At 33.1% G+C, this 14,131-nt stretch overlaps 1 protein-coding gene across 1 annotated transcript in view; it reads right to left on the bottom strand.

The window, feature by feature from the left end:
• SRPK1 (SRSF protein kinase 1) overlaps positions 1-14,131 on the bottom strand; it is a 71,868-nt gene that overhangs the window by 27,818 nt on the left and 29,919 nt on the right. Inside the window, 4 exon segments of the mRNA XM_010994489.3 lie at positions 676-763; positions 1,870-1,957; positions 2,852-2,960; positions 4,032-4,150. Of these exon segments, the coding sequence (XP_010992791.3) occupies positions 676-763; positions 1,870-1,957; positions 2,852-2,960; positions 4,032-4,150 (404 nt within the window).

Genomic DNA, 14,131 nt, shown 5'->3' on the forward strand with positions numbered 1-14,131 from the left:
ACGAAATGCCTTTCTTTATACTTTTTAAAATAGTTTATGAACAGGTAGTTTTAGAGTCTCTAATTCAAGTGGGAGTCATCTTCATCTTTTATTCTGAAAAAATCTGATAGGCCTTATTTATAAGCACAGCTGTTCCAATGCATATCACTCTGATACTAACTTGTGGGGGGAAAAAAGCTAACATTCCTTCCAATTTTAAAATTCTAAAATTCTACATCAAAACACAAAACAAGTCAGTTTTTTCATTATGACAGAATATGAGTAATCATACCTGTTTAGATTCTAAGCAAAACCTACACGCACAACCTCTTCAGAGTTGAAATAATAAAATGCATTAAATTCTTGTTTACCCAGTATTTATTACAAAAAATTAATTCAATTAAAATTTCTGTGCTAATTGATAAAAATCAGTAGAAACTTCACTTAATACAAGGCTATTTTCTAAAAGTTTCTTTTGACTTTGGTTTTAATTAGCCTGAAAAGGGGAAAAGTCTAAAGCCACAGCCTGAAAAATCACAACAAAGACAGACATCTGTGTTCAAAAGTTTACAATAAAAGTAATTTGATTATAGTTTATCTTGAGAAAAGAGACCAAAGCTATCTGCACAAATCTAATTGCTTTCTTTGAGATAGTTATTTCATGATTTGTTTTCAAATAGGTTCTTAAAAGGATACGTGTTCCATTAACTCCTGATATTTTAAAGTCATCTAGTAGTTGAACAACCATTTCTCTATTTGGATCATTAGGATCTGAATTGCGAACCTGTAATAGGGATGAGAAAGTATTTAGCAAAAGAGAAAGCATAGAAATAAACCAAGTGGTGGGGGAGGGGACACCTGCAGCAAATATAACAAAGGATTACTCCAAGAAAGAGCTAATACAAATCTATGAGAAAAACATAAAAACACTTCATAGCTCAAATACGCAAAGAACTTAATATAAGCAGTTCACAAAATAAAATACAATCAACAAAGACTATTGTTCTAATTCCATCATTTTGCTGCTCAAAGTGACTCCCAAATTAACTAACTGTGAGTTACGAGGCTAGGAGGAATTAAGGAGCTTTAGCAGGATGCAAGTCAACTACAGCACTAACCACACTGTTTATTCAGCCCAAACTGAACTTTTGGTGAAGGTTTTTCATAGAAAAACTTTCTCAGTGAAGGAAGTACACTGATTTACTTTTGGGCATAAGCTCCTTATCCTGTCACAGTCTGGCACTTTGAAAAGTACTTCCTTGGAGCTCTCCTGGTCTAATATCCTCACTTTACAAATGGAAAGTTTAAGGCTCAGAAAAAATAAAATGATGAGTTGAAGGATATATTGGGATAGAGCTGGTCCTAAAACTCATGTTTTTTAACTCTGAGTTTAAGCTCCTTCTACTACACTGACATCTCCTAATTTATAGTAAAACTGAAAAGTTTTTGATAAAATTTACTAAAGTTTCTAGGTAATAAAGGGAATTAATAAAGTACTTATTTTTATATTATATATTTTATAACATTAAAAAAAGCAAAACAGATGTTATGTATTTATTCACACAATTTTTCTTTTAACCACAGCAGGAAAGAAAATCATTCTTTGTGCTGTCTGGCACATAAACATACTTGATAAACATTTTTATTTATTTGCAAGGTTTTTTTTAGTGTGTGTAGGGAGAATTCCCATCACAGCATATTCCACCAGGTCCCTACCACATGCACAGAATGTGTAAGTATTGCCATCTTCTACCTCTTTAAGGATATTGGAGCTTCACAGTAAAAACTAGACATGCAACAGAATGTTTACTTGATATGTCTTAATTTTAACAATAAAACTTTAATCTTCATATAAAGCTTTGCCGTTCACACATACAATCTAATACTTACTGATTTCAGCAACCGGATTTCATCTAGTGCTGTTTCGGTATAATGCTCAGCACTTTTAACTACTTTCATTGCCACAAACTTCTTCCCCCTAGGAAACAAACATAGGAAATTAAGATTAAGTGTCCTACCCTTACTTTAGGAAGCTAAGATTTAACTATAACTGGTAGACGATGACAAAAGTACAAATATTAATTTCATGTTTCCCTGTACCCAAACACAAACTGCTTCTGTGGGATCACCTGTACCTGTTAATGGCACTAACTGCCCAAATTTTATTTACAGGAAGAAGAAAATCTGTTCTTGGGTAAAGTCACTCACCAAACACTTTCTCTAAGTTAAAATCTACCTTTGGAATGTCTCCCTGAATCCAAGTAAAACCATGAAATGGGGATAAATAAAGGGGGTAAACGCTACCAAACCACAAGTATCCTGTATATTTGTATGGCAAAAGCTAAAAGATTAAAAGCTATAATACTTTCTTCTAAGAAGCCAGAAGAAATACTTGTTGAAAACTGATAAAAAAAATTTAGTGCAAAGGAAGCAATTGCTGTCTCATCAAAGATAGTAGGTAAATGTCCAACATTAACTGCCTGTGGTTTTTATGTAAAGAAAAGTTTTAGACTATATGGCTGAGCAAATCTGTTGGGGAGGGGAGGGGGACAAGAAAATAATTTCACCTAGGTTGGTCTAGGATATCAGCTAAAAATTTAACTCTACTCCATGAGAAAAAACTATGAATGCACATACCATACGTTCTGTAACGTTTTGAACTTGGGAGTTCCAAACACCTTACCGATATTAATTTAATCAGCCTCGTGTCTCTAAAGTGTTTCTTCATGAAAGTCATTTGCCCAAGAACATAAAGATTATCAACAAACAAGATTCTAATCAAGAAATCAGTCTAGATCTAGACTGAAGGTGGAAAATCAGACACAAACATTAAGGAATCACCTAATTCTCTTGCAGGACCACTAAAACTTACTGAATATCCCATGATAACCACACTGTTGAAAAGTGTCCCCAGCCCAACTTTCGGATCACATGGTATCTCCCATTGAATAGATCTCCAATTTTCACAAGATGATAACCTCCTGGAAGAAACAACAGGAGGGAAATAGTTACTTAATTAGAAAGAAAAGGTATCTCACATCCCATTTTTCAGTATCAATACACCTTTTATCAAGTAAAAATGGTTTCTTCTAATACAATCAATTCAACAAAATAAAATTTTCAGTCAGCAACACAGTACTATTGAGCTCATATTATAAAATAATACCTTAAGAGAATAAGATTAATGATTTAGAGTGAAGCAAGTGATGCTTTGTAGAACCTAACACTTACTGAGAACAGTAAGTCATCCTCAAACAAAAATAAGGTTATATATCATAATATTTTTGCCCCTCAATAATCCAACAGGTTAATCTAGATACAGAAATCTATTTATAGTTGTAGTTTCAGGATGTTTTTTAGGAGGGAGATTAATGAATTCCATTTATTTAACTTTTAAAAAAAGAAAAAAAAAGGAACTGCTTTTCTAAAACACAACCCAACAAAACAAAAACCACAAAGGTCTAAAAAGGCTGCCAACAGTGGCAGAAATCAAAGGATTTTAACATCCATCTTTGCCTACTGAGAAGAAGAACCAGGTTCTCCTTCATAGTTAAAATACATTGTTATAGTATCCTACCCAAGAATCCTAGAAAATTTCACAAAGAAACAGAAAAGATACCAGGCAACCTTATGACACAGTTTAAGTATCTGTAATTTCAGTTCAGTATGTCTTAGCAATCATCACTTTGAGAAAATTCAAGTAATGAAAAGGTGTTTTTCAAAAGCCTACCATACCAAATCTTACTGGTTACTTCTGTGTGATAGTGTTACAGATGGCCTTCATATTCTTTTTGCTTAATATATTTCTGAAATTTTCTAATGTAAATATGCACTATCATTTTTTAAGGAGAAAAGGGGTTAAAAACAGATTTAATATAAAACTAAGCTTTAATTAAGTCAAACAAAAAGGAAATACTAATTCCTATATTTAGAGAAAATGACACGATAAGCAGAAAGCATTATAACTGGTTACACTGGTAGATCAAACATTCAAATGAAAAACTGCATATACATGAATGTCTTACTTAGCATCTCCTTATTGAAAACCTTACCTTTACAATAATCATTGGGATCTTCTTGCTCATCATCATCAGATCCCAGAATTTCCTCTTCCTGCTCTGGTAGATCACTCTCAGAGTGGGGAGCAGAGCCTCGGTGCTGAGTTTCAGATCTAAGAAATAAGAGAAACATGTTCATTCCACATGGACAGAAGAAAACAGGAACAAGTAACAGATAATATAAACAGAATGTTATTAGTGGTAGACTAGCAAAACATTAACTACCACTTTATCTCAGGTAGGAAAATATCAGTTTTTAAAAAGTCAGTACACGATTAAATAAAATCCAGAAAATACATAAAAGAACAAAGGGAAAAAATTACTGGAATCTCAGTATCCAAACAAAACTGCTGATAAAACTATTACAACTTCCTCCAGTATTTTGCCGTGTTTTTATAAAACTATATATTGGTAAACACATACTTCATAAACAAATCTGTATCCTGTTTTTCTTATTATATTACAAACTTTTCCCCTCATCCTTATGCAGTCTCTTAAATTTTACATGTTCCCTTTGAAGTATCACCACTTACTCTGGTACATTCTACTAAGTTATACATTTAATTTGTTTCTAATTTTTCACAACTGAAAAATAAAGCTGCCGAGTATTTTTGGAGAATCTTTGGTCTGGACTTAGAATTATTTCCCTAAAGTTAAACTACCAGATAAAGATAGAAATATTTTCTCTACTTATAAAAGTAACATGTGAAATGTAGGAAATTTGGAAAATAATTATTTTGTTTTAAAATACCTCTATTCTGAACATATTAACAATTTGGACTATTTCCTTCCAGTCTGTGTCCATGAATAGTTTTTAGGACTATTATGTATGACTTTTCTGAAAGGGTTGTGGTGAATTTCATCTCCAGCCACATACAGGCTTCTGGTATTTAAGTATTACTAAGTTCAGAAAACTTAAGCTTATTTGATAGGTAAAAATGCTATCTCATTTTATAATGCATTAAAAACTTTTAAATTAATTTCCTTTCTCTTCACACCTTATACCAAATATTTGAGCACTAAGAAGTTCATTCAGGAGGCAGAAAGACTTAGATTTGCATTCAGGCTCTGACATTTATTAGCTGCCTGCTTCATAAAGCTTTAAGCAAAGGAAGAAAAGTACGCAGCACTCAAAAGAATTTTGATTCCCATTTTTCAGTACTGTATTTGCGTTTTCTTCAACCTGTTTCATCAGATTGTTTTTCAAAAGATTCAATTTAACAGAAAAAATTTTAATAGTAAAACCAGTTACATGGGCTACTGAGACATAAGAAATACCTTGGAAAGCATTAACTAATGACTCAGATTTAGATTTCTGGTGGCCATTCCAACCTGCCTCAATTCTTGGTACTTTTTTGTCCCCCAGAGGAGACCAAAGGAGCTACAAAACTGCCTGATTCAATGTGTTCATTCTTAGTGAAAACATGTCTTTGGTAAACTTATTTACTATGGAACTACCTGGCCTACTTTTCTAAGTGGAAGTAATGAGTCTGAATGAATATTCCCAAATTTATGATTAGGACAGGTTTCTAAAACAAAGGCTGATTTCAAACTTGTTGCCTTTTACAATTAAAATTGATTGTAAGAACTAGAATTCTGAAAAATTTGAAAAGTAGTGAAATATAAGTAGCAAAAACCAGACATGAAAATGCTGGATTACAATTCCACAAGTACCATAAGAGTAGTAAAGTTAAAAATTTATTTTTTAAAGATTCAAAATATATTTGGAAGCAAATATATTTGTAAAGAGTTGTTTTTAGTTATAAAACTGAACATTATAAGTATCATTCCCAGTTCAAGGATTCAAAACTGAATTATAAATTGCAAGTCACAATGTAAGATAAAAGTCTTCACCTTGACTATGACTGGTAAAGAAGAAAATCTCATCTTATTCTACACTGATAGAGAAATAGATCATGTAAGGGGGAAAAATCCTACTTTTTAACTTTCAAATTTCATTTAAACATATACTTAATTTATATTTAAGTATCAATTTTAAATACACATATGTCTTAAGTGTTCTGTCATCTCTGTGTTAGATGGCCTGTTTCCTCAAACCCACAGTCTTCCTCCATCTTGATTTACTCCATTTACTTCATTTTCAGAGTGCACATTTATCAGTAACTTCTGGAGAATGAGTGCATGGGAGGTATCCTTGACTGCTAGCCTGCATATAAAATAAACTGCTCTCTTGCCTTCTAGCTTTCAGTGGTGCTGCTGACAAGTCCATCAACAGCTTCTGAGCCTTAAAACAGGGCTCGCTTTTCTACCTGGAAGGTGCTTTTTTGTTTTTTATTTTTTATTTTGACCCTCATGTCCTTTAATTTTCTGAGTGGTGTTTATAAAATTCACCTTGCTAAGTGTTTTCTGTGTTCTTGCAAACTAGAGATTCATTCAGTTCTGAATTTCCTGTATTTCACTGAAAATTTAATCCCCTTCATATTCTCTCCTCTACTCTCTCTAGAACTATTTTTTTTTTAAAGATACTGGATCTACTGGCTTACTTCATTAATTTTCTCATATTTTCTCTTATTTTATGACTCTAGTTTTTTGTTCTACATTCTAGATGTATCTTCCTAACTTGTGTTGTCTTTTAAATTTTGTATTTTAATTTCCCACATTTTGTATTTTATTTTTGCTCTTGAACAATTCCTTTTCTACACACTCCTGCAATGTTTCAATGATGCACTGTCTTCTTTTCTCTTAAGGATACGATTTATAGTTTTAAGTTTCCTTCTGATCTTTGTATTGTCTTGACTTTCTCAAACTGCCCATGTTTTACTAATGCCATACTTTTACACATGATGTTCCTCAACAAACTTCAGACAAATTAAAAAAGCCCGTGTCAGAAAAAGATAAAAATCCAAAACAAAAAGAAAAGAGAAATTTTGAGGAAAGAGAGACAGTTACTATTAGATAATGAGGATAAGATGAACACGATTAAAGAGCTCAAAAATCACTGTAACTGTGATTGATGGGTGTTATAAGAAAACAGTATAAAAAATGTGAAGAAATGCTACAGAAAGGAATTTCAGCTTATTAACATTTGAAACTAAAAACCTTCTTCCTAGGACAAAAAAGAGTTATAAAATATAGTCTGTTCTTTTACACTCTTCATATCTATTTCATGCCTTAAGTATTTGCTATTCACGTTAGAAGAAAAAAAACTATGTCAGTACTTTAAAGCTCTCAAAGCATATCAAGTTTAACCCAGTACATCTACAAATCACTTAATATAAACGGAAATGGACAACAGATCAAATTTTAATACAAGTATGCTTTTAAAGGAGTTAAATAATTTATAACCTGATCAAAACACCAGTAATGCTAGAAACAGAAATATAGCTGGCTGTGGTACAGAACAGAGCCAAAGCAAAATTCTGGGAGGAAGGCAAAAAGTAGTGGAAAACTTGACAGTTTTGCTCTTGCTTATATTTCCAAGCTAGACTTGACACAGAAACTCGAGTGTGAACAGAGATGATAAAAGCCCAAGAGCATTTTCTCTTCTAAGGATCCTTTCAGCTCAAGATTCCATTTCTGGTAAATCATCACTAACCACCCAAATAAATAGTAAAACCAAAGTACCAAGCAAAATTTACTGAGTCTTTTGTAGCCAAATACTATATATTCATAATCACCATAAAGAATATGCTATTTATGAGTTTTCACTTAACATTTCATGAATTTATAAATTCAAATTAGCCACATGTGCTCCCCTGCTCCCTTGTTTTCTAAATAATAAGTAATGAAGAAATTCTTGTAGTTCAAAACAAAAACAAAAACAAAAGCACTACTACAAAGTCTATTACTGACTCACCAAATTGTTTTATAACCTACTAGGGTTTGAAGAACACTATCCTAGAAATTAACTTCTTTACTGAGATTTAATTCACATCCATAAGTTCACCAATCTAAAGTGTACAGTTCAGTTGTTTTAGTGTATTCGCAGAGTTGTGTAATCTCATCACAATTTAAATTTAGAATATTTTAATCCCTCACAGCCCTCCCAAATCCAAACCCATTAGCAGTCACTCACCATCACAGTCTTCCCCCAGACTCTAGAAACCACTAATCTACTTTCTGTCTCTGTGAATTTGCTTATTCTGGACCCTTCGTATAAATGGAATCATATACTATGTAGTCTTTCATGACTGACTTCTTTCACTTGGCATAACGTTATTAAGGTTCATCCATGTTGTAGGATGTATGCATACTTCCTCACTTTTTATGGGTGAATAATATTCCATTGTATGGATATACCACATTTAAATTTATCCATTGGTCAGCTGATGGCCATTTGGGTTGTTTCTACTCTTTGACTATTATGAATCTTGCTGATATGAATGCCCTAGAAAAAGTATGTGCAAGCATGTTCACAGCAGCACTGTTTGTAATAACAAAAAGCAGGAAACAACTAAATGTCCATCAAGAGAAGAACAGGTAACCAAATTATGGTGTTCTGATACAATAAAATATATCTAACAGTGAAAACAAATAAGCTACACACATCAGCATGAATGAACTGCACAAACTTATATGGAGTACAAATAGCAAGCTGTAGAATATATATAATGCATCACTTTCAATCAAATGTTTAAAACATACAAAATAGCCAATACATAGTTAAAATGTAAAGAATTACAGAACAGCAACTAGTAGGTAAATAATTCCCAGAGATCTAACACACAGCACAGTGATTACAGACAAAAAAGCTGTTGTATAACAAACATCAAACTTTCTAAGAGACTAGATCTTAACTGTTCCCACCACTAGAAATAATAACTATGATATGCAACAAAAGTGTTAGCTGACACTACACTGGCAATCATACTGAAATATAAATTTATCAAATCAATGTATTGTACAATTTAAACTTAAACAATATTTTAATTATACCTCAGTTTTTTAAAAAGCTGAGAAGAAAGAATGAAAAAAGGAACAACAACACAAAAGAAATATAGTTGGAAAAGTTTTCCAATTAATTTGAGAGCACTAGCATAACCCTGACATTCAAAGCAGAAAAGATTAACACACATGTATCCATGCACACACAAGTAGAAAACTACTGGTCAATCTCACCAATGAACTTCACACACAACTACTGAATACTCAATATTCACAAGCAGACAAAAAAGTATCATTCAAACAGGAAACTTATTGTTATTCACTATTTAATACACATACAGAAGAAAAATACAAAAACTACAAAGACATTTGATAAAATTCAAGATGAATTTGAGATTGAAACACTTAACTAGGAATAAACTGGAGAGAAACTCAACTCAGTTAAAGATGTCTATTAGAAAATAACAGAAACATTATACAAGTGTTCCACATTATACAAGATCTTCATTACAATTACACAATTTTATGGATACTTTTCAAAGTTGTACTGGCAATCTTAGATGATAATTTAAGGCAAGAAAAAGAACCAAAACTGTCCTCATTACAAAGTGTCTATTTACCTAGGAAATTGGAGAAAAGTCACTGAAAAATCAGTACATCCAATAAAGGGTTTTAGGGAAGGAGAAAACAAATTATAATACAAATTACAAAAGCAACAGTATTTCTACATGCCAGCAATAACCAATAAAAAATGTAACAGATAAAAAGCAATGTATTTACAAAAGCAATAGCAACAGCTCTAAAATCTAGAAACACACATGTCTGAAGGATATATGATGCCTTAACAAACAAACAAAAACAAACTACAGAATATTTCTAGATGGGAAGACTCAAAATTGTAAACATGTTAATTTTCCAGAAAGTAATCTATAAATTCAAAACAATTCCAATAGAAAGCAACATGGTATTTTGAAGAGTGTGATTTTGTAGAGCGTGACTGTAAAATCTTGAAAAAGGAAATAAGCAAAAATAGCCAAAAATTTTTCAAAAAGGAGAAATGATATGGGAACTTGTTCTCCAGATAACAAAATATAATAAACAGCTATAGTAATTAATCCTGGGAGCACTGGTACTGATTAGAATGAAATCTAGTCACGGACTCAAGTAAATATGGGAATTTAATATTAGATAAATATGGCATTTCAAAACAATGAAAAAAACATTAACTATTTATTATAATCACTGGGAAAACCAGCTATTTGGGAAAGCTGATCCTTCTAAGAGGGAGGCAGGAATATCAGAGTGAGGAGATATGATGACAGTGCGAGGAAGGAGCCATGAGCCAAGGAATGCTGGGGACCTCTAGAAGCTGGAAAAGACAAGGAAATGGATTCTTCCCTAGAGCCTCCAGAAGGAACACTGTCCTGCTGACCCATTTTAGACTTACAACCTTAGAACTGTAAGATAATAACTTTGCATTGCTTTAAGCTACTAAATTCACAGCAGCTGTAGGAAAGTAATACAGCAGTCTAGCATTACTCAAACTAGTAACATGCCAGTTCAAGAAAGCATTCAAATGCTCTATAAATATGTGAAAAGATTTCAAAACCAATAGTAACAGGAAAAAATTAAAAGATAATTTTTTTGCCCACTGACTTGGCAGAAATTAAAAAGCATAATTTCGTATGACAAGGATTTGGAGGGAGTGAATAGGCATTCTTTTATACTGTTGATGGGATTAAAACTGGTAAAGCCTTTTTGGAAGGTAATTTGGCAGTTTATATATCCTTCGACAAACTAAGTCTACTTCTGGGAGGTAATAATTATGGAATAGTTAAGAGCACAGATACTATTGAGGGGTGGCTGCTTGAATATGAATCTCTTTCCTGCCATCCACAAGATGTTTGATTAGGAGTCACTTAACACCCCAAGCTTCTCTAATGATTTATCTACAAAATGAGGATAGTAGTTGCTGTGAAATTTTGACATTTAATGTAATTAGCATAATGCTTATTAGTCCATAGGTAGTGCTTGATATACATTACCTATTGTTAACGCATTATAAAGTACACGTACACATCTAAAATAACTGTGTTCACACGAATGTGGGGAAATTGGAAACTCTGTGCATTTTTGGTGAGAAAGTAATGATGCAGCTGTTATGAAAAAGAGTATGGTGGGTCCTCAAAACATTAAAAATAGAGTCACCATATTCACCAATTCTACTTCTGGGTATATACCTAAAGAATTGAAAGCAAGAACTCAAAATTTTAAAGGATAAAGAGTTTCAGTTCTACAAGATGGAAAGTGTCATGGGGATGGATGAGGTGATGGTTGTATAACAATGTAAATGTATTTAATACCACTGAACTGTACACTTAAAAATGGTTAAGATGGGAAATTTTGTTATGTGTATTTTACCACAATTTGGAAAAAAAAAATCAACATAGAAAAAAAAACAACCCCAAAACACTATGACTGAACTTGTAACAGTGCCTTGGCATGCTGCTGTGATGTCACACAATATCTAGATTCTAGGATCTTATAATTAAGCAGGAAATAAATAAAGCAAGCAAACAAACAAAAAGATGGTCATCATGTTATTGTTAGTATAAAATAAATGAACACAATTTGTAATAAGTAGCAGGAGTTGAGTAATTCATGGCATATCCATATAATGGAGAAGTGCTATCAAAGAAAACTAAGACACACCGTAAGACTGTATCAATTTTGTAACTTAAAAAGCTGCCTGAGGGTCAAGCTTCCAAACAGCCTGAATGGAGGTGCTGAGATCCTCCCCTTAGGGACAGAGACAGAACTTGGTACCTCCTCAACTACTGGGAGCCATTTAAAAAATCTAATAGGCTGCTTGAACAACCACAAAGGTTTGAAACACGACAAAGAGTTGAGGCACAGTTAAAAGACAAGGTTCAACTATGTAGGCTCCAAGATTGGGACAGGAGTTTGTTTTCAACCAACCAACAGAGAGTAAAGCAGAATGAAGAAACAGGAATATGTTCCAAATGAAAGAATAAGATAAGAGCTCAGAAAAAAACCTTAATGAAATGAAGGTAAGTAATTTATCTGATAAAGAGTTCAAAGTAATGGTCATAAAGATACTCACTGAGCTGCAATGGATGAACACAGTGGGAACTTCAACAAAGAAGAGAAATGGGAGAGATAAAAAAGTACCAAACAGAAGTCACAGAGCTGAAGAACTGAATGGAAGAAGAGACTAGAGGGGTTCAACAGCAGACTAGAGTAAGCAGAATAATCAGTTATTTCAAAGCAAGTAGTGGAACTCACCCAAATCAGAGTAGCAAAAATTAAAAAGAGTAAGAAGTGCAGATAGCTTCCGGGGCTTACGGGACATCAAACAGACTAACATCACACTTCATTACAGGGATACCAGAAGAAAGAAAGGCAGAAATCTTGTTTGGAGAAACAATGGCTGAAAATTTCCCTAACCTCAGGAGGAAACAGACATCCACAACAATAAATTAAAAGGGTCATATCCCATGATCAAGTGAGGTTTGTTTCCAGGGATGCAAGAATTGTTCAACATCTGCAAATCAGTCAATATGATACACCACATTAACAAAATGAAGGATAAAAGTAATAATCTCAGTTGATGGGAAAAAGCATTTGACAAAATTCAACATCCATTTATGATTGAAAACTCCCAACAAAGTGGATACAGAGGAAATGTATTTCAACATAATTAAGGCCATATATGACAAGCCCACAATGACCATCATACTCAACAGTGAAAAGCTGAAAGCATTTCCTCTAAGATCAGGGATGAGACAAGGATGTCCATTCTTACCACCTGTGTTCAATATAATATTAAAGTCCTAGCCAGGGCAATTAGGCAAGAAAAAAAAAAAAAAAGAAATAAAACGCATCCTAACTGGAAAGGAATAAGTGTAATTGTTGCTATCTTGATAGATCACAAAACTACAGAATGGCACAGAATGGTTCATGCTCTACTACCATCTGTTTTAGGAAGGATTACCTCTTTTTAAAAAGCAACATGCTTTTTACTTACTAACATAACTCACTGAGTAGTTAGGGGAGTGACACTTTCAATAAAGAGACAAGCTTGACAATATGCTGAATTTTAAAGAAACTCTTTTAGATAATTTTGCAGGATCTGGGAAAAACTAGCTCTGATCTGCTGATCAAGTTCCTATTTTAGTTTTAAAGTATATGTACTTTGTGGGAAATATGTATGTATTTTATACCATGAATAGAGTCCTAAAATTGTGTAAAATAAGTTGATAACATGAATTATTATATGCATACAGTGAGGCTGCTTATTCTTTCATAGAATTAATGAATCTTAGAGTTAACAAAAATCTTTAGAACTCTATCCTAAGCCCCATTTCACAGATGAACATTCAGACTCAGAACTAAGTTAAGGAAGTATCCCAGGTGTAGGAAGTCATAGACTAGAACCTAGAAAATGAAATTTTGCATTTCAGCCAAATGTTTTTTCCATTGTGCTACCAAGAAAACAAATAAATAAACAAATCTTTATAGTTAAAAAAGCCCCTATAGGTAAAACACAAAATAATTATGGTTATAGGATAGAATGTAAGGTAATCATCCTAAGATGGTAAAGACAGAGGCAAAGGACAGAGGTGAAACAGAAGAGGCAAAGAAAAGGTCTACCAGCATTCTTATTTAACAAAGTGGGAAGTTAAAGCTTGCCTAGAGTTGATGAAACCAAAAATAGAGGCTGAGGTACCTCGAAGTTATGAAGTAATCAAAAGTGGGTCTAGACAGAAAATAAAAAATAAGGATGTGGAAAAACAGGAACCCTCATACATTGCTGGTGGAAATGTGAAATGGTATAACTACTTTAAAAAACAGTTTGTCAGTTCCTCAAAATGTTGAATAGATTTACCATATGACTAAGCTCTTCTACTTCCAGGTATTTATCCAAGAGAAATAAAAACATGTGCCCACACAAAAAATTTCCCATGAATGTTCATGACAGTATTATTCATAATAGCCAAAAGTGGAAACAACTCAAAAATCCATCGACTGATGAATGGCTTCCAAGTGGTCTCCTTGCTCCCAAACGTGTCATCTCTAATTTAACCTCTAGATCAGGGGGTCATAAAGACCTTAAAGGTTCATTACACACAGTGCTCTATGGAAAGAACTGTCAATGCTACGGAAGAGAACCTCGAAAGAGAGAACATCATGAAAGTCTAGAAGGATTAGGCCACTGAAGATGCCAT

The sequence above is a fragment of the Camelus dromedarius genome, chromosome 19 (assembly GCF_036321535.1).
Source record: "Camelus dromedarius isolate mCamDro1 chromosome 19, mCamDro1.pat, whole genome shotgun sequence".
Classification (NCBI taxonomy): Eukaryota; Metazoa; Chordata; class Mammalia; order Artiodactyla; family Camelidae; genus Camelus; species Camelus dromedarius.